We start from the raw sequence: 22,690 nt of genomic DNA, 5'->3' as shown, positions 1-22,690 counted from the left end.
CAAACAGGACCCTAATTTGAAGAGATCAAAGGTCAGCTTTGAATGAAGAGGGATTAGGCATAGAAATCACAGTGTGGCCAGCTCAAGAATTCATCAGTCAACTGTTGGTCATGAGTCTTTGCACAAGCATGTCTACCCCCTGGGCCTCCATTTTGCATGGGGTAGCAGGGTCTCTTTTGCTAGAAAGGGCTGCTTCCATTAGCAGACCAATTCATCTGACCCCACTATGCAAATGTAAGGAAGGTTTATTGGTTTTGTTTGCCTGGACTCCACTTTATTTTAGGGAGATCCTTAGCTTGGAAAGATAGTATAGGAGCTGCCGTTATTGATGCTTTCCTCTAGTGATAATACATGCATAGGGCTTGATTAAAAACAGAAACAAATATCTTTCCATCCTTTGGTTTAAGAGCATGTGCAGCTTAACACACCTTGAGACAAGAGAGACAGAAAGAGGGGAGAGAGAGAGAGAGAGAGAGACAGAGAGACAGAGAGAGGCAGAGAGAGAGAGAGAGAGAGAGAGAGAGAGAGAGAGAGAGAGAGAGAGAGAGAGAGAGAGAGAGAGAGAAAGAGTTCTTTACCTTAACTCATTAACATCCTATTTCCTTGTAAAGGCTTTTACTGTGTCATTGTTTTCATTGCCCTCCCTATTTTTTTCAATCAATGGTCCCACCATTGATTGTATATGCCAAGGCTGTTTCACTTGCCACTGTCCTAAGTTTTCTTTCTCTCAAGTTTCCATCTTAATCTTTTACTCTTGTTATCCTGGCACTGCTCGTGGTTTTAGAATCTTGATTCTTCCGAATGAAAAATCGCGTGTCTGGGTTAATCTCACATCAAAGCAGCATGATTGTGCCATGATGATGCTAAGTTGTATGAAAAATACCTAGCGGATATGCTCCATTAGTCACTAATTTTCAGACTCAAAGTTCTGCGTTTGAGGAACTCATCTCCCCCACACCACTGACATGGCTCCTCCACTTGAATAATGGCTGCTGACATAACAGTGAATTAAACAACTTAAAACGCTGTTTCCTTTGTTGTTGTTAAGTACAAACCCAAGACATCCAATTTATAGCTTTCTAATAAAAGCAAGGAGAAATGTATTATTTTATTTTTAAGATGAGAGTATGTGTGTGCTTACGGAGTTATTTTACAGGATAAGGGGGATGGAGAATTTAATCCATAGAATTTGGCATTGATTGGTCCTTTCTTTATTAGCCCTCTTATATATTATATTGGTATGTCTGAGAAATCAATGTATTTTCATCCTAGATATCAGCATTGGAATTACACCATTGCTACATCTCTCCTCCAACGGGAGATGCAGATCTATCATCATCACCCACAGGTGCTGTCAGGATAATTCTGATAGGGGCAGAGCTGATGGAACCAGAAGTCCAATGACAAAAGTGCTTCACCAAAGCCTAGGAATCATGCCATGAAGGAGGTGGGGGAGAAAGCACCCTGAAATGGGGTAGGAAATAGGAATGTGTTGTTTAAGGGGCTGAAGGGGAACTTGAGCAAATGGAATGGGAAAATTTAACACCAAAGTCAGCATATAAGGGATAAAGTAGGCTGGCTTACATTAGCGATCAAGAGCTTAATTTACTTATGTACCCAGGATGTCCCTAGGACCTCTCCTGGGCTCTCTATGCTGGCTGCTAAATTAGGTATTAATTAAGCAATAGAGAGATATTCCTTAAGGGGGACCCACTGGTAACATGGCCTGGATCATTCCCCTAACCTCATTTTCCACTCTTCTTTACCCAAGCCCCATGCTCTGCCCACAGAGGCCTTCAAATGCGCCCTCGGAAAACCAATAGCTGTACCCAGTCTTAATTTCCAGTTTCACCATTTGAGGATAATCTTACATGAACTGTCTTAATTCTGTTAAAAATATTATCTGACATTATATGATTTCTCTTATAATTAATTTCCTAAAGTGACTTACATTTAGGGAATTTCCCTCTAAATATTTCCTAAGCATTTATTTTTAATGTTTCTATTGTGTCTAACATTAAAGCCCCAAACCTACCCATTACTATCCTAATCATGTAAAGTGTTTGAAGAGTTGTTTTATGACCTGGTGTGTGGTCTGTGCTTGGAAGTGTTCCATATGCACCCTACCTGGATGCATTTTCATGCTGTCATGGGATGGACTATTTTCCAAATCTGTTAGGTCAAGTTAGTTGATGGAGTCCTTCAAATTCTCTGTGGTTTTATTTATTTATTATTTAAAAAAAAAACTCTTCATGTTCTGCAACTAACCAGGACCCAGAAGGGCTTGCTGAGGCTGAAGCACCAACTGAGGACCAAGCATGGACTGGACCTAGGCTCCCTACACAGATGTAGCCTATCAGCAGCTCAGTCTTCACATGGGTCTTCTAGTGAGGGGAGCCAGGGCTATCTCTGACATGGTCTCTGTTGCCAGCATTTCGGTTGCTTCCCTCTTGCGGGACTGCCTTGCCAGGCCACAGGGAAAGAGGACACACTCAGTCCTGATGCTACTGGATGCAACTTGATGAGCACGGGTGGGAGGGAAGCGGGGCTCCCTTTTCTGAGGAATAGAGGAGGGGGGAAGGGGGTAGGGAGGGAGGTAGGGCTGGGAGGAAAGGAGGATGGGGCTGTGACCAGAGTGTAAAGTAAATAAAATAAATTTAAAAATACAGCAGAATTTAAATATACCTCATATCAGGAATGAGATCAAACTTTAATAAATATATTCTGAGCTAAAGAAAATCTTCATGTTCTGCCTATTACAAAGAGGCAAGCACTGGGACATTAAACTTTAAATGGGATCCTTTAATATCTACGTTAAGCGTTTTCAGTATATGAAACCTTCTTTTTAGATGGATACACATTCAGGGTTGTTGTAGGTGGTTGTTTAACTGGTTACTTCCATTTAGGAAGGACCGACTTTATTCCCACCACTGCTTCTAGTTGTGAGGGTTTATTTTTATTCACTTGTCTTATCCCTTCACTTCCTAGAATTTTCACACATTGTACAGACAGTATAAACACAGCAATGTTTAATTTACTGTCCTTAGATCTATTTTTTCAATCGGAGTTCTTATTCCTTCTATATTTAATATGAAATTTAGTATACCTGGTTTTAGGGTCACTAGTTTTCTACTTTCTTCAAATTTTACTTTTTTTCTTTTTTTGTTCTATTTCTGTTTTTCCTTTTCTTCCTTCTTGTAGGTTAATCAAATAATTTGCAGTGTTCTGTGCCGGCTTTCCCATTGGTATTTTTGCTGTGTCTCTTTTGATTTTGGGTATGGGGGTTACAATATGACTCAGTATCCCTCACCGAGTTTCTGTTGAGGTAATGTCATACTATTTCATATTAAATTTAAGATGTAGACCAGAACAGCTCTGTTTCTCCTCTCAATCCTTTATGCTATGGCCGGCATTTTTGTTGCACTCATAGATAGATCTATGCTGTGAATCCTAAACCAAGGCAGCAGCTTTAGTATTTAAATTTGTCCTTTAAATGAACTAAAATGTAAAAGTGTTTGTCTGTTGGTTTGTTACATCTGACCTCCTCCTTCTTTCAGGGTTAGCCTGACGTTTCCTTCCCACCTCTTTCTTTTTCTTTCTTTCTTTCTTTCTTTCTTTCTTTCTTTCTTTCTTTCTTTCTTTCTTTCTTTCTTTCTTTCTGTTTAAATAGTCCTTTATTGAAGTTTGCCCTACTTTGAGACACCTAGAGCAGGAAATGTGTATATGATTTGGAGAAAGATACCTACCTTGTACCTTTAGAATTTCATACCTGCTGCTAAGAATCATTCGCTTAAACATTTCCAAGAATTGTAGACATTATAGAAAGAAAACTGTCACACCCACATGGGAGGCTTTGAGCACAAAATATTGACAGACAAGGTATCCATCGTTTCTTTTTTTGTATCAGTTTTGAAGGATGCTTTTGGGGATGACTGCTCTTGCCTTCTGTTTGCTCATCTAGCTTCTTAGAGATGCTGTCATGTCTTCTGGTCCCCATTGTGGGTGATGCACTGTTAGAATTAGTTTTAAATTTTGTGTCCTGTGGGATTGCTTCTGTGGTAGTTCCTTTTATCTTCGGATCCCAGGAATTGATTATAATATAAATGAATGTGAGTTTTATGTATACATCCTTTGGATGGGGAGGGCTTTCTGAATTAATGTGATCTGTAATTAATATTTTAACTCAATGGCCACATCAAGTTTTATACATTTTAATGATTTAAGTCCCACCTCCCCTTAGTAGATGATGAATTGGTCTGTATTACTACTTTGTAGAGTGCTACCTAAGAAGAACAGGCTATTATTTTACTACTTGGTTTGAGAAATGAAAGGTCATGAATAACTAATTTACTGAATACTGAATAAATATAGTATTCTTCCAGAATGCCAAACATAAATCGCTGATATTGTGACCTTGTCGATGACTTAATGTCTTATTTCTAACTATCTTCCTCTTACATAATGAAATCTTAGTAACGCAGAGAAAACTGCCAATCCAGTGTAGTTCTAAGCATGTCTGTCCAAAATACCAGAATTTAACATCTACATCTGCTATTGGATACTGGTTCTGGACAACGTGCTTTACCCATCTGTGGTTTGGTTTTGTTTCCTACAAAATAGGCTCACAATGACAGCATGTCATAGAACACTTTGAGAATTATATTAAAGGGCACAGAGCACTGAGAACAGTTACATATTATAAAGGTCACGTAAACACTTTCTTAAAGGCAAAATGGCAAATGAGTTTCAACAGTGTAACCCTACCGCACCAAGTCGCTCATGTTTGAATACACTCACTTCCCTTCATTCCATGTTTTCGTCCCTTTTATATTCAGCTACTAATCCTGGAAGCTTTGCCGAAACTTCATTTTTGACAAAGACACTCTTCTGAACTCAGGTCTAAAGCGTACTCTCTGCTTTGTAGCAACCACAGCACTTACTGCCTGCACCTGATTACTTTAAACTTTGTAACTATTTATCCTGCAGTGTCTTCTTAGTGCTGTTCCTTTCGATATTCAAGTTACAGTTTAGGACTGATTCCTTTGAGGAAACCTCCCTTCCACTCTCACACTGAATTCTTCTTGTCTTTAGTTTTACTTGCACAGTGGGATGAGCCTTCCTTCTCTCTGAGGCCTCTGTGAGGCCATCTCATGGAGGATGGATGTTGTCCCTTATACTTATGGACCTCAGGGTACCAAAATGCTTTTCACAAAGCAGACCATAAGGAATGCCTTGGAATGAACTGATTGATATCCCTCAGTCTAGCTGCGGATGGCTAAAGAGCAAGGACAACAGCATTCTGGGTACCATACTTGTATTCAGTAAGGAGGACGTCAACTCCGAGCTCCGGTGTGTTATGGTAATTCACTCAGCAGTATCAATCAAAATAAAATTCTAGAGGCAGAATTTTACCAGGGAAGGATAATGAGATAATAAGTCCTAAAGGTAGGTGTATTAAGAAATGAGCTAAACTTCCTTTCAGACACCATTTTCTGAATCTGAAATGATTTTTTCGGCAACAGGCATTTGTTTGTTAGCAATAATCAGTTTGCTATGAGAACAGAATGCTGATTTTACAGCTAAAGGAAGATATTCGGCTACAGTGTGACTCAATAATTTTACTGTTGTAACTAAGAACATTTGTTTAATTCTTGCGGTTTATATGCTTATGCGTACTCTAAAAGCTGCAGCAGGAGTCCAAGGAATTGAGCTCAGCCAAGCATTTCCTTCATTACATTATATGACCAGAAGTGTTGTGTACCTAGATGGAGTTTCTTGAATTCCCAGGAGTTTGAAGGGCTGTCTTAAACTTGAAGCTGTAAGATTTTATTAATTAATTAATTAGTTAATTAATTCACAACACTGAGGGTGGAACCCAGGGCCTCACATATGCCAGACAGGCCCTCTACTTCTGAGTTATACCACCAGCCCTTGCTTTCTAAGCTTGTGGGTGTGAAAATAGTGTAGAATAGAAATAGGTTTGTGTCTAGTTGGTCTGGGAGAATTTTTGGTAAGAAGGAGTTGCATGTTCAGAAATAGCTTATTATAACAGAAAAGAAAGGTTTGAATTACAGTAGCAAGCTGCTAAGTATGTACAAGCATCATCATATATCTCATTTCACGAAGATCATCGACCTTGGGAGACACGTCTGGTGTGTTTTTGTTTATGCATGCAGGTGTATTCACAAAGGCCTTCAGAAGGCCACCTTGGGTACCGTTCTCCACTCCTGTATCCCTTCCCTCTCCCTCTTTTTATCTTAAACTTTGGCCTGGAAATTGCTAATGTCCACCTCTGTCTTTCCAACATTGTGACTACAAGTGTGGACTGACTCCCCCTGCCCCTCCCCCCAACGGAGTCTTGGGACTGCACTCCAGCCTGCATGCTCCGATGACAAGCGCTCTACTGACGGAGCCATCACACTAGCCCAGGTGCTGACGGTCCTAACCTAGCAACCACTCCATAGCCTCACACCTGTGCACAACCTCAAAGCAGGCTGTTCAGAGCAATTGCCTGGATTTTAAGTTCTACACAGAAAAGGAGATTTAAGGTGATGCGTATATTTGAAATATTTAGTTACATAAGTTCCCATGGGAAAACTTTACAGCCCCAGGAGATACAGGCGTCACGGCAGGACTTTGGACAGCTGAGTCATCTCTGTGCAGGCAGGAAGCAGAGGAACGGGTGCGGGGGCTCAGGTCACTTCACTCTTTATCCCGCAGGCCCAGCCTGTGCAATGGCTCAAGCTCACCACAGAGTGTTCTCACTGTCTTTAACATAGCCGAGAAATCCCCTCACCCACATGTCCAGAGTGCTTCTACCGTGATTCTAATCCTGTCAAGCTAACAAAGGAGATTAACCACCCGGGCCTGGCATATTTTGCTAAAACATTCCTGATTTATCCCCCTCTCATGTTGATGGAATTTACATTATGTCAATATTGCTTTGAACCACCAACAGAGAGTATGTTGTGAACAAACTCAGAATACACTGTTTACATGGAAAACTGAAGAGTATTTCTTCAGGACTAAATTGAAATTGAAATATATGCAGTTTAAACTTGGGTGACAGAAAAGTGAAGTTTTTGATAAAATATGTAAGTTTACTTCTCAGAATTTTATCACCACTTGTCAATATCTTTTCAAAAGTGTGAAGGAGTATCTTTTACATTTTAGCCTTGTTTTTAACTCAAGTGCTTTGCTTATAGGGCATTTGTTTCACACATGTCACTGAGCAAGTGTCTTCTGAAATTTGCCCATTTTCCTATTGGGCTATATATTTCGTACTAATTTAAACAAATGCTCTTAACTGCTGAGCCATCTCTCTAGATCCACCTTATATTCTTTAACAGATATTTTTGAGTTATAATTACACCACGACTCTAATTATTACAGGTTCAGTTTCCAGCGCACTCACATGGCAGCTAAAGACCATCTGTAATTCCAGATGTGTGTGTACAAAATATGTAATTTCAAATATGCATGATACATTAGTGCGTGCTTTATGTACTTGTAGAGTATAAAATCTTATAAAAACACATTGTTTTATATGTTTGGGGAATTTACTTTACACCTCAACTAGCAAGTGAACAGTCTATATTGAATTTCCAAACACATGTGAGGTTTTTCCCTGAGTTTTTCACTTATTTGTAAACAAAGTTTTTTGGGGGGGACATATAGGATCCATTCATATGCTGTTAAGCATGGCTGTTCTAGTCTTAAAAGGGAGAGATTATGTAATTGTATGATTTTTACTGTTTAATGATAGCAGTTTACCAATTATGCTATCATGTTTTACAGGTCTTTTTGCATCGATGGGTTCTTTTAATTTAATGAATATAGCCTTTTGATTTGTTTTGCTACAGAGTGTTATAAATTTCCAATGTCAACCTAACAACGCATTTTGTTTTTCTTACAACATGTCAACGTTACTCTTGAGGATTTATTTATAATCACCTCAAGCTTCACTGAAAAATCTTGTTTGGATTTGAGCAGGATTTTGTTAAATTTATGAACTTTTAAATTTTGACATTTAAAAAAATTTGACATCTTCTCAATATAATCCTATGAAAATGACATGCGTTTTCTTATTTACATAGTTTCAGTGTTAGGCAATGATTCTCTGAAAGGATTGAGCTGTCATTTTCTTTGCTTACTCTTAGGGGCTTTGCATCCCAGGTTAACACATTAAATAACTGTCTTAATCTTAATGCTTCCTGCTGGATAGATGCCTCAACAGTTAAGAGCACTGGCTGCTCTTGCACCCACATGACAGCTTACAACTATCTGAAATTCCAATTCCAATGGAGATTATTATTCCTTCTCCTGACCTCCACAGGCATGACATGTATGTGTGTGTGTGTATATATATATATATATATATATATATATATATATATGCAATTATATACACAATGGCAAAACACTCAAACACATAAAACAGAGAAATACATAAATCTTCAAACCCCCTAATTCTTATTCTTTGTTTTAGTAAGATATACACCATAATTACAATAGTGGTCGTTTTGACCTTTTCTTACAGAGTGTCTCTGCCTCACTTAATATTTTTTAAAACACATGAGAGGGAGTGAATGTTGTTATATGTTTTTTTCTTATTCTTAAAGAACATTTTTGCTCTTTACAATTACTGCTTGCTGTGTATAGAATAAAAGGTCTCTTATTTTAATTATTATTATGTTTAATCACATGGATATATTTTCTAAAGTTGAATCTTTGCATCTTGATACGTGGTATTTTGTGTTTTTTTTTTTTTTCTGTTTTGGAAGAAGGAATGGCAATGTTCTTTATTGACGGTGACAGTAACTTTATCAATGAGAGCTTTCCACGTGTCAGTTTCTGTTTTGTTTTCGAGGGCTAACTGATAATCCTTTTAAATTTGTATGTAATATCACACACACACACACACACACACACACACACATAATGTGTGTGTGTGTATGTATGTATATATATTGTCCCATGCATTGCTCCCATACTTTCCCCTCCCTCCAGTCCTCCCTACCTTCCCTCTGCTTCTCCCCCTGAATCCACTCCTCCTCCTTCTCCTCCTGTTTCCCTTCAGAAAAGATCAGGCCTCTCATGGTTATCAACCAAATATAGACTATCAAGTTACAATAAGACTAGGCATAAACCCTTATATCAAGGCTGGATGTTGCAACCCAGCAGGGAAAAAAAGGATCCCAGGAGCAGGCAAAAGAGTCAGAGACACCCCATATCCCACTGTTAGGAGTCCCACATGCACAGTAAGCTACACAATGATAAAACATATGCAGAGGACCTAGCTGTGACCCATGCAGGCTCTGTGATTGTCACTTGAGTCTCTCTGTTAGGCCCTACGAGCTCTGCTTAGTTGATTCTGTGGTTTATATTCTCGAGGTGCCCTCAATCCCTTTGGGTTGGGTGGTGGGAGGGGCCAAAGGGGAGAGGAGAAGAGGGAAATGTAAACAGAGTACTCACTTATAAAATTCTCAAACTATATTAAACAAAAAATTTCTAGAAGTTATAAATAGCTTCTATTTTGATTGTAGATTTATTTACTTTTATTTGGATTTTTATTTTATTTTTTCACCCGCACCAATTATTTATTATTCTGGAGGCATGCCATAATTTTTCCCATCTCTAACTAATTCTGGTTAAATGAGATGTTCAGGATAGGGTAGTGGAAATTTTGAACAACATACTGCAGAGCATTTGTGAATATACTCCATACTCTAGTAGACCAAGAGTTAATTCCACATTGATTAGCACTTATTGTTTACTTGACAGAATCTGTAATCAGCTACGAAAGACACCCCAGAGCATGAATGAGAGGGCACTTCTAGTTTGGGGTAACTGAGGTGAGAGGAGCCATTATAAATATAGGTGACAGTGTTCTATGAGCACGGATCCTGACATAAAGGGAAAGTTGACCTGGGTACCAGCAGTTATTTTTCTGTACTTCCTGACAACAGGTAGAGTCTGAGCAGCTCCACACGTTAGCTGTCACGGCTTCCTTGCTTGATGAGCTAAACTGAACCCTTCTTTCCTTTTTCCCTTTCTTCCTTCCTTTCTTACTTAACTACATGTTAATTCATCTGTTCAGACGTTATTTTTGTCAGGTGCATCAGGCTTGTTAGTCATATATTCTAACAGACATCTTTTACCACACAGAGATTTGAATATTATAATGCTTTTGGTCTCAGTTCTCATTTTTCAACTTTAAATTTTTTATTCTTCTTTGGAAAATTTCATACATTGATATCATATTTACATTACTTCTACTTTCTTTCTCTCCTCTCTGTCTCCCTGTCTCTGTCTCTCCCTCTCCCTCCCTTACCCCCTCTCTCTGTCTGTCTCTGTCTCTGTCTATTTCTCTGTCTCTATCTCTGTCTCTGTCTGTCTGTCTGTCTGTCTGTCTGTCTGTCTCTCTCTCTCTCTCTCTCTCTCCCGCCCCCCCACCATTGACTGTCCAGAGCTCCTCATCAAGAATGGGGCCTTGTAGGATTTATGTGTTTTTATTTAGTTTGCATTTGCTTTAAATATATAACTTCTAAATAATGTGGATTTTTGCCTTTCTGAGCAATTTGCTAATCTGTTGAGTCCAAATGCATCGTGGAGCTGTTCATAGTTATTAAATAATTAAATGTTTGTCCATATTTTCCATTTCTATGCTTGTCCTTCCTTCTTTTGAATTATTCAAACTTTTTGGTAGTGTTCTTCCTTGTTGTCATTTAGCAGTGATAACTATTTCTATACTTATCAAAAATATTCTTAAATCATTGTACCTTTATTAAAATATCTCTCAAATTACTGCCTAAAATTATCCAATAAGATTATCCAATTCATAATTATTCAATATATATTTAAAAGTGGGATATATTTTAAATTGACAATGCATGTGTTTTCACAATTTCCTTTATTTCAAAAAGATTGCAAGATATTCTGTTATATAATGTGACAAACTGATTTTGGGTTTTTATCTTCACTCTGTCTTTCTCTTTTCTCTCCCTCTGTATGTGTATACATGTGTGTATTTAGGTATACGTACATGGGTGTATCTATAAATGATATGACATATTATTTCTGGGCCATCAGAATTCCTAGAAAAGGAAACAGCAAATGTTTCCATCTCAAATATAAGACTACAGGCACCTGCAGCTGGAAGGAAGGTTTAAAGCTTATCATATTCCATCTTGATCAATTCACAAACTCCAAGTTCCTCTGCTCATGTTTCAGAAAGCATAGATGAACAAGGAGGACATGGTTTCTGGCTTGAGAAAGCTGGGATAGAGATGGGTGAAGGATGCTGATACACTAAAGGTGTGTAGGCAGAGGCCATAGGGACATTGTAGGAGGAGCAGTGCCCTGGGTCGAGTTTCAGAGGTTCACTCCCACTAAAATGTGACAACAGCTTCCCTTTTATACCCAACTGTGTCTGCCTGGTTGAGTAAAGGCAGGGCATGCTTTATAGAAAATATATTCCCATTGGGTCCAAAGCTGCCTGCTAATCTTTCTTATACTTTGGTCCTGTTGTTGGCTTTTAGAGATAAACAAAATATAATGGTAACCAGGTATTGCATTCTTTAGATATTTGTCTTTCAAGCTCGTTTGTTCTGTGCTTTCCAACTTATATTTCCTATACTTCCCATCCTTCTTATTATTGCTTCTGTTAACAGTGTTGGTATGGCTCATAAACTATGTTTTCTATGTTGAATAAATTATTTCACATGTACAAAGCCTGAGAAAAATTGTGATAGAACTTAACCTTTCAGAAAAATGCATTCCTTCCTATGCAGTGCAGGCTGATGCATGTGGTGGGTGCATTTCTGTCCTTTGAGTGATTGGTCAGTGCTCAGGCTTTGTGAAATAAGATGTGACAGAAGTATTGCACATTACAGAATTATGCAAATTAAAAACAAGAAAGAAACAGAATTACAGGAACAATGAAATCATGGAACTTTGTAGTGATTCACATATACGAGGCCAAAACTATGTAAAATGTACCTAGGTTATCAAAGGCATGTGTCTTATGTCATTGCTAGACCTGGGACTTGCTTTGCAGAAGTTCGCTTTGGGTCCTCTCATGGCCAACCAATATTATTAGACATTTTCATTTTATATGCAAGGCTACAAAGTCAAATATACCAATTCTTTATTCTGGTTATCACTAATCTTTCTGAATTCTGCTTGGTCATGTAAATCAAAAGCTTATTTGAGCCTCCTTACTTTCTGCCAAGTGCAGATCTGCAGTCATTGTCTCCTTGTAGCCCTGCAAAGGATGTTCCAAGGATGAAGCAAAGCTTTCTTTGTCTGTTTAACATGTGCTTCAAGTTCCTTTTTTACATATTATCATTGACCTAAAGTTATTTTTTTCCCAAAGGGTTCAGCAGATGACTTTTCCTCTAGTAGTTTGCTAATATAGCATCATTTTAATAATCATTTAGAGATAGAAAATATTTAGATTCCCCAGCATTAACACAGAAATGAATCCTGAGATCAAGTCATCTGAAAATGGAAAGCGAGTGTACGGACTGCTAAGCAATGTTTACCCCTGTGGAATCAGAAAGAGTCACTGGCAGCCAGAGACTTCTCTGCTTCCATACTGGGTGACCCCATCATGGCCAAATAGTCATGATGAGTAAAACCAAGGTCGACACTCCACAGTGTCAAATCTGGAAAACTTAATATTATGCCCTTAAAATATCTGAGGCAGAGTGATGTTCCTGCTGCTGACACAGGAATGTTTTGGGAGGATCTTAGACACTCCTAGGAAGAAGGGTGCAGGGATGAGCATGGAAGAGTCATCAGCTGAAGATGTGAGTGACCAAGGTCAATGAAGGTGAGTGGCCTGTCAGGAGCAAGTGGGGGTTGGGCTGGAAGACTTCCCAGAATGGCGCTCACTGAGTCAGTTGTTCTTCAACAGACAAGTGAAGAAGGCTGTCACGGTAGGAAGAGGTTAAGCAGAAGAGGGAGAAGAGCCTAAACAGCCAGACTCTGTCAGGAAAAGAAACAGGCCAGAGGGGCAGCTGTGTAGGGCGCTGAGGCTTGGAAGGCGGCCCGGAAGTGGGTCCCGGACAGTGGTGTGCACCATGTTATCCAGCTTAAATCTGATCCTCACAGGAGGACTATGTACGTCCCTAGTTTTGAGACATGTTTTTAGAAGTTGTCATTTCATTTTTAGTAAAGGTTAATGTTTTTAACATTCTAAACTTACTGCATTTATTGGAGAGAAAACAAAAAACTAAAAATCTAGCCACTAACTTCCTGTCCTCACATACACTAAATCTAAACCAAGCTTCCTGCCGTGTCTCTAGACCCCAGCTGAGTTTTCCTCCTTGTCCCAGGCTACCCCTTTACTTGTCACAGGCTACCCCTTTACTTCCGGTTACTCAGGGCCACAAACACAGACAACTGAAAAATCAATGTCGTCCAAGAACATGAGGATGCATTTCCAATATAAAATGAGAACAAAGATTATTTCAAGGTTATGGGTTACACACTTACCTTACAGATACTCAAATGACATTGTCAGCATTTATAAATATATGATAATTCACAATGAGAACTTATCATTTGTTGTATTTTAAGAATATAAATATTGGGAGAGAAATTCAGAATTTTTCTAAGACTCTAAGTCACTGGGACACCAATAAACCATTTTAAACTGAAAAGACAAGCATGGCAAGTAACCACCCACACTGTGTTTTATTTATTTTAAATGATTATTTACTTATTTTCTGCCTGTATTTTTAATTTAAATTTATTTTATAAATTTATTCACGTTATCTCCCGATTGTAGTCCCTCCCTCATCTCCTCCCAGTCCCACCCTCGCTACCTCCGCCTGTATCTTAATATGCTGTATACTAACAGACGCTTCTCAAACAACAACCAGAACAAGCCACAAGAGGCTTCAGAATTTTAAACCAATGCAACGGTCCTTTGTGTATAAATTACCATTAAACTTTTGTATACCAGGCCTTACCTTTTAAAACTTTAATTTCTTTCATTTTATTTTAATTTTTTCATAACCCATCCTCAATAAAAATCAATGTGGAGAGTGTTCACATACGTACACTGCTCACATGGAAATGCTAAAAACAGACACAAATAAAAACTGAACTTGGAGGTGCTTAGTAGTTGTGGAAATCTTTGAAAAATATTCTTTATTTCTTATAGTAAAAGCATCATAAAGCGCATGTAATATGAAAATATTTGAAAAGCTCACGCAGTTTTTAGGGTTCAATATTTATCCCTGATCAGGCAGCTTCCAGATGACTCTGCTTCTAAGGACTGCTATGCCCTTTCCTGTTTAATTGAAGAGCTACTTTTGCTTTCTTTTGATTCTTTGTAAGACAAAAATCGAGTGCTTTCCTTTGGGGTGTCCTGTTTAACATACTTTGTGACACTTCAGATGGTAAAAGGTTAGCTTGAAACAACTTTGAGTAACATTCTACCAAGAGTCTTCACTTGACCCACAGAGGTTTCTCAAACATTGCAAACTTAAAGACCAGCCAGTCATGAAATGCTTTTCCTAGATTCAAACACAGGTTGCAAAATGCCACGTGCACATGGAAGCACAGTTACACCCTAGGCCCAATTGTCTTAGTTTCCAAATAGAGTCACCTCCATGTATTTTTAGAAGGAAGAACTAAACTGATGAAAAAAGAGGATGGCAGAGAGCACATTTTTCAATAAAGCCCATTTGGCATCAAATTTTCTCCAGGAAATTAACATCAACATTTTTGAAAGCAGGATGGTGATGATAAAACACTTGGTGTGCAGGCATGAAGGCCTGAGTCTGAATCTCCAGCATTCATGTAAACAAACAAACAAACAAACAAACCCACCACCATCAAAAAACCCTGATTCAATACAAAGGCATATGTCTAAAATTTTGTCTTTGGGGAGGTGGCGCCAGGAGGATGCCTGGGGACCACTGACCAGCAATTCTCACCCAAACATAGTTTTAGGTTTTTCAGTGAGGGCTTCTGTCTCAAGAGAGTGAAGAATGACTGAAGAAAACATTCTATATGGAATGAAAATGCCCCTACACACACACGCACACGCACACGCGCACGCACGCACGCACGCACACACGTCGTACGCACACACATATAACAGCAGTGTGGCGTTCACAAAGCTCGGAGGCTTAAAAAAAAACCCACAGTTTTAAAATAGAACATATGTGTAAAAATACTCTTTGAGGTTCGAGATAAGTCAGTTTAGTCTCCTTCTTCCTCCAATGTATGCATGGTATGTGGTGTGTGTTTTCACTTACTGAATTCCTCCTTCCTGCAGCCCCAGTCTATCAAAGAGGTTAAAAATTTATAAAACTCTGATGGGATATGTTTCAATGCTTCATCACACACCCCGTCGTTTGCTTTCCAATCGAGATCGGAATAATCTTGCCTCTTTCCCTGCAGTTACCTACCTGCACAAGTATTATTTTCTGAATGCCGTCCTGAGCCTCTTCCTGGAACTTGTCCAGCCTTTGCTGGTTAAAAAGGATCACCAGCCGGAAGTACTCTTCCCAGTTCTTGTCCAGCTTTCCTTGCAGCTGACAGAGCTAAAGGCGACAGGGAGGGGAGAAAGAAAAAAAAAAAACACAAGTCAGGGGAGGAAAGGAAATTAATGGCACTGTTCAAGAAGAAAGATGGAGGGAAATACAGAAAGCAGCCAATGGCCCGTTCCGCACTGTACGGACCTGACAGGAATTTCACAGTCTCTTGGTTTCTCAGCCCACTCATGTGCATTCGTCAGAGACCAGTCACATCTGGCTGCCAGGATGGGGGGTTAATTTTCTCTAAATGCCTCAGCAGTTTTGTTCTAGCTGAAGCAAACGCTGTGACTGCAAAGCTGATGAGTAAAATATTTCTACTTCACCCAGTTTAACTCAAAACCGATAGCCTCGGGACATATTGAACCTTTCTGGGAAAAAAAATCTTTTGACGCCTTTTTGAATGGCACATTGGGTCAAGCCAAAGTTTAAAAAACGCAACCTGAAGACTTTGATGGACACCGCTGCATCTTTTTTCTTACCCCTAAAGCGTCCTATGGCTGACGATGTGTGCATCAGAGCATGACAAAACCAAGGAGAATTAACTTAGCCATCAACTGCGGAGGAGAGGGGGAAAGCAGGGAGGGAATTTCCAGCTAGGACTCGGGATTAATTTGCCTCCCTCTGATCATGTGACATGGAATCATGTCAACATTAAAGTACAAAAGATGTAATGTTTAGGAGTGGCACTTTTAACTCTTGGCCTGCAGAGAAGAAGAGAATTTTCCTATGGGTTCTATCATTCAGGGGGTTTTAATATAAAAATCATTGACAGCTAAAATTGGGAAAGTGGCAATTTTGCCTGAAAAAGGAACACTTTTCTTTCAACAGTTAGCATTCTATAAGAATTAACTATGATAAGTCTATATTGTAAAGAAATAAATTTAACAAAAATAACAATAAGCTGCATTTATAAAATACCCAAAGAGTCACACATTGTATTCTGCCACTGAAAACTCATTTGGGGTTTGGTAGCATGAACAATCACTTAGTGTGTGTTGCAAAGTGGGAAGAAACAAATCTAAAACAAACCCAGAATTTATATAATTATTTCTTCATACCTATAATAAACATGTTAAGATATCATTGTTACAGAATCAAAGTTACATGAATGAGACAATTTGTAAAATACTGGAGAAACAATGTCTGAGTTTTAGAAATCTTTGTTAAGTGTAACTTACTAAAGCATTTTAGATAAAGCAATTTCAAATGCCTAATGTTGTCTGTAAGATTTATTATCAGTAACCTCATTAGGCTTTCTTACAACCTGACACACACACACACACACACACACACACACACACACACACACTCACACACATAAACACACACATAAACACACACACTCACACACATAAACACACACACAAACACACACACTCACATGCATAAACACACACACAAACACACACACACATAAACACACACACACAAGTATTTATGCTGTCCACAAAAAAATGAAGCCACAGCCTTGGACTAATTTGTTAATTTCATACAAAAATACCTTTAAAAAGACATCTTTCTTTAGTTGATGGTGCACTACATAATCCAGAATAAATTTTAGGGGAATTTTTAGATAATTTAGGCTACTAAAAATAAAGCCAGTAAATTAAAGATTACAATTTCTTTGGAAAAGAAATTCAGTGAAAAAAAATTAAAAATCGTTTTTCTGTAACATAAGCCAAGTCAGCTAATTAGTGGCAGGTGGTGAACTGCATGATGATACACTCATTACTTCCTTTGAAAATTGTTCTTTTCATTTGATATGCACACAAGTACAGGGATGGTCACATTAGATTAGAACTATCCCAACTGGAGCAAGGCCGGGAGGAGGGCATGCTTCTTTGGACTGTGAAGTAACGTGTCAAAGGTAGCCTGTGCCATCCAAGGTAGGCATCAGTGACATTAACATCCTGCCTGTTTGTATCGACAGTAATGTACATAGGAGAGCTGTACTTAAATTACACATTACTTTGGTGGGAACCTGGACAAGGTTGCAGAATCCACCAGAAGAATTGACTGGACCTCACAAACAAGAAAAGAAAGTGATGATGAAATTTCTGTAGAGTTATTATTACTTTGGGTTTTTTTTTTTTGAGACAGGGTTTCTCTGTGTAGCCCTGGCTATCCTGGGACTCACTCGGTTGATCATGCCGGAACCTAAAGATCTGCCTGCCGCTGCCTCCTGAGTGATGGCGTTAGTGTGTGCCACCACTGCAAGGCAAGAATTATTTTTTAAACCCACATGTTGAGCAATTTGGGACATCATACTTGGTCCTATAGTAAAATATATTTTGGCAGACAGGATAGCTTTTTTTGAACTGCAAAGACAGAGAAAAGAGTAGAAAATATCTTACTTGGTTATACACTAAAATTATGAGGAAGTTATCTTTGCCTGTAGGGTATCTCATCATTGACTATTATACCTAGAAACATATTAAAACACACTGATATGAACTTCTGTGTGTTCTGGCTCAATAGATCAAACTATTTTCATATATGTTATATATATTATAATAAATAAACATAACTCGTTAGTCAAAACCTATCTATAAATCGCTTTTTAAGGATAGAGGCTGTGAAGCAATTTAACAAGGTTTTCTTTAAAAAAAAATCTTTTGATTCTCTCCATTCCTTCCTGTCGGGAGATCATGGGTCACTGCTGTCTGCGGAGGTGTCTTCACACAACCTAGTCACCTGCTTAGGTCCACGAGTCAGGATTTTAGAGAGCTTACTTACTTTTCATTTAAACCTCACATTTCAACCCACGCTGCCACGATGATCAGAATCCAATCACATCCCTCCCTTTTAGCCCTTGACATTTAGTTCTGGCTTCTGGTTAAACAGGAAGATGTCTACAAACAACCAAAGCACTGCAGATCTGGTCCTCAGACTGTCTTGAAAAGAAGGTTGTGCTATGAAATCAGGGCTTGTTTATATCTGTCAGGTGTTGGTCGGAAATGACTTAAAACTTTATGCGCATGTCCCGTGTTACCATTGAATTGCATACTTTTACATTTACTAGATTATTTTAAGAGTCAAAAGCAAGGGGAAATTTACCCTTTTAAAACATAGACTAGATTGTACGCAGTCTGGACAGTGAGTGTTCACAGAAATAAGCCTGACATAATGATTCCTAAGTGGGTGGCTACGGGTGACCTCTTGGAGTCTCATCAAGTAGCAACAGGCATCTCACTGAAGGGCATGGGGTAGATGCTGTGTCTAGCATGTGTAAGGCCCCGCTTTGGATCCCTGGTACCACAAAACAACAACAAACTCCCCAGAGTGGGAAAACATGCTGAAACACAGTCCTTTCTTTCCTTTTCTTTTTTGGACTGTACTTCTCATGTCAAGAATGTGATTATTTGAGAGCTAGCTTAACATCAGAAGACCTTATTTTCCCACGAGAATCCATGATATCAGAAACAGCTCCATGAGTCAAACCTGCCTGTCACAAGCTATGATGAATTAATATTATAGTAGCCAGAAATAAGACAAAGCTGGGCTTCAAAGGAGTTCTTTATGCCGAAGGCAGTTTGCGTGAGTGGCAAACCTCTGCTTATCCTAACAACATGGTTGAAGGGTAGTGTGTCTCATGCCCACAAGCCAATTGAGCAGGAGAAGCTGGACACTGACCTATGTCTATTCATCTGGCTGTGATCTTGCTTGAAAACACCAGAGAAGCCTTAAGTCTGTCAATACGTGAGCTCAGCTGGATGTCCCTGGAGTAGAGACGGTCATTAGGAACCAACACAGAAAGAATAACACCTCAACATTTTTGAGGTTTGGCGAAAATCTGTAACCAACAGCCTTGGGTAGAAAGAAGAAAGAGTCGAATGTTTCTGAAGAGAAGTTTTCTCTCTATGCAACAGATGGAGACTACTATAGAAAATAACAACCAATCAAAACGCAGAGTTGTTGAGCCTGGTGCCAGTGGGTACATGTACAATACAAGTCCTGCACTTAAGGCTCAGAGAACACCGTGAGAGAAGAGGCAGGGACATTGTGTAAATCAGAGGATCAGGGAGTTCGCTGTGAGATTGTGTCTCCTAGCAGCATCAGAGTCTATATCCATCAAGTCTCACCAGCGTAGCTGCCCTAACATGATGTGAACAATGACCACAGCAATGTCTATGCCAAACTGCATGAAAACAAGCCCATAAGACCTTGACCCTACACAGGAGCAATAGACTGGAAAGCTGGGAGAGGGAGAGGGAGAGGGAGAGGGAGAGGGAGAGGGAGAGGTGGCCTTCCTCACAGAGGAGCACACCAATTGGCTTCCTTGTGTCAAATGTTACGTACAAGTAACATTATGAACTAAGCTGATTATATTTAGGAACATGTATGTACATATATGCATGCACTAACAGTTAGTGAAAGAAGGGACTTTGAATTTGAAGGAGAGCAGGGAGGATTTATATGAGATGGTTTTAAAGGGAGGAAAGAGAAGGGAAAATGTTGTAATTAGGTTATAACCTTGAAAATTTTTATATTAAATTAGACCCTGGACCTGGAGCACTCCTGCCTGCCTCCAGGTTCCTGCCCTGCTTGAGTTTCTGTCTTGACTTCCTCCAATGATGGTCAGTGATGTGGAAGTGTGAGCCCAATAAACTCCTCTGTAGTTTGCTTTGGTCATGGTGTTTTAACACAGCAAGAGTAACCCAAACAATGACATGTTGGTACCAAGAGTGTGTGGTATTACCATGACATCCCTGACCGTGTTTTGGGGAAGATTGTGGAAGGACTTTCGAACTTTGGGCTAGAAAAGCTATTGAGTGTTAAGAGCTCAGTGATCTGTGCTGTAGGAACTAGGAAGCTAGAATGCTGAGAGGAGTGCAGAAGATAGAAACCTGGCTTGTAAGGTTCTAGAGAAAACCAAAGACTCTTACTGGGGCTTTTCTGTGAAGAATCTGTGGTGTCTGGTGTGCTGGGGCTGAAGAGTTGGTTGTTTTTAACAAGAGACCAGATGCCTGAGGTAAACCTTTCCTTTACTTAGACAAATGATGCTGGCCAGATGGAAATTAAAGATGATTAAGAAGAGACCAGCATCACTGTGGTGAAATCTTCTAAGAAGTGTTTCCTGAGAGCACAGAGAAGCTGTGTTTGAGAGGTAGCTGAGGTATGCCTTCTGTTGGTGTCTGCTCTTGGCAATATGTAACAGTCACCCAGGCTGTACTGGTTTTGAAGGCATGAAGAGGTCACAGAGAACACCATGAAAGGCTAGGAGAGGCCACTGGTAAAGGGAGAGCTGGGTAGAAGTGGTCATGGAGAAAAGCTGCGGAGTGCCTAGGAGAGGCTATTGGTTGCTGAAGACCCCAGCATTTTGGAGATGTCAGTACCATGGAATGACCATCAAGACCAACAGCAGAGGTGGAGTGAAGCCTAGAAGAGAAGCTGTGTGTACTGCAGAGTGCTGAGCTGGAAAAACAACCTGAACACCTGGGAGGAGCCCAGGAGATCATGAGTGAATCCCAGATAACTAGACATTGAGTTGTTTACATATTTGGAGTTTGGTTTTGCTTTGTTAAGATAGTAGGTCTTCCCTGGTCCATCCATCTTGAAGTAAGAAAGTATTTAATTTATTTTTGATTTGACAGGGACCCACAGTTGAGAGACTTTGAGTTTTGAAAGGTTTGGGTTTTAAGAGAGACTATTTACACATACTGAATTTTTAGGTCTTTTAATTTTTAAAGATCATGGGGCTCTTAAAATTTGAAGTATTTTATATTGTGATGTTCCCATTAAAGTAAAATATTGGGGATGAATAAGAAAGGAGAGGCTATAGCTTAGTTATGTGTTTATGCATTAAGTTGACAAAGGGTCAGTTTTGCTGGCTAGTTTTATTTCAACTTGCACAAGCTGGAATTATTGGAGAGGAGGGAGCCTCAGTTGAGAAAATGTCTCAATAATATTGGGCTGTAGGCCAGCCTGTAGAGCAGTTTCTTAGTTGGTAATTAATGGGGAAAGGCCCAGCCCAGGTGTGTGAGGTCATTCCAGGACTAGTGGTCCTGGCTTCTATAACAGATCAGGCTAAGCAAGTCATGAGGAGCAAGCCAGTAAAAGCAGCACCCCTCCATGGCCTCTGCATCAACTCTTGCCTCCAGGTTCCTGGCCTACTTGAGTTCCCATCCTAGCTTCCTCCAATGATGGTTGTGGTGTTTTATCACAGCAATAATAACCCTAATATGCTCCAAATTCACTGGATTGGCAGGTATCCAAGAAGCTGTGCAGATTTGTATATAATTCCACACAAGACTGTGGAGATCAGCTTGCCATTTTGTGCAGAAGTAGATGATCTTGGGTGAGTTCTAGATCAGAATTCTCTGAGTATTGTTCTCAGACACTCTGGATTACTATTGGCTCTGCTTTTTCTAGAAATAGGGTCACACTGATGTAGAGAATCGGGTTCCCTGGGGCTCAGCATCAGAGTTTTCTGTAGACTGGTTGGTTTAAGTTGCAGTGACACTGCAAAGATTCTGAGGTTGTCTGAAAAAAAAATCAGCATATCCTCTCAAGAAACAACAACAACAACAACAATAACAATAAGTTCCCATACTAAAAACCAAAGAAACAACAATTTTATGAAATGGTGATAATTTTGAAACATCTTAGTTATCTGTTACTGGAATTATGGACAGGTGATTGAGGTTTGCCTATGGCCCAATGCTCACTAGTCTTTAAAATAAAATAAGTACACTAGGCTTTCAAATATTATGTACAGTATAGTGTTATAGGATGTATAAAAATTGAACAAGAAAGCTGTGTATGGTAACTTGATTGTTACAAATGGCAGCATTAAAAAGAAGGCAGAATGGCAGAACTGAAGGATCACTGGTGGTCAATTCTGAGACCTGATAGGCTGTGGTCAGATGATGGAGGAGGAGAACCTCACCTGTCAAAGATCTAGGGGAGGGAAATAGAGCAGAAGAGGAAGAGAGGGTGGGAATAGGAAATTAAGAGTGAGGGGATAACAATTGGGATGTAATGTGAATTAATAATAATAATAATAATAATAATAATAATAATAATAATAATAATAATAATCAGGTGGAAATGTGAGTCTGTACTCACTCAAACATGAAAAGCCAGTGCCTGCAAGTACAGAGGTGATACAAGCACAGGCTTACTTACTCATT

General features: G+C 39.3%; 1 protein-coding gene across 2 annotated transcripts in view; it reads right to left on the bottom strand.

The window, feature by feature from the left end:
* Positions 1 to 22,690, bottom strand: part of CCDC178 (coiled-coil domain containing 178) — a 321,895-nt gene that overhangs the window by 18,548 nt on the left and 280,657 nt on the right. For both annotated transcript variants that reach the window (XM_084780435.1, XM_084780436.1), the window contains one exon: positions 15,429 to 15,563. In XM_084780435.1, the coding sequence (XP_084636561.1) occupies positions 15,429 to 15,563 (135 nt within the window). The remainder of the gene's footprint in view (positions 1 to 15,428; positions 15,564 to 22,690) is intronic.

This window comes from Acomys minous (assembly GCF_964271855.1).
Source record: "Acomys minous genome assembly, chromosome: 4".
In the NCBI taxonomy this organism is placed as follows: domain Eukaryota; kingdom Metazoa; phylum Chordata; class Mammalia; order Rodentia; family Muridae; genus Acomys; species Acomys minous.
Note: the sequence above shows the minus strand (reverse complement) of the source record. Positions and strands in the feature narration are given on the sequence as shown.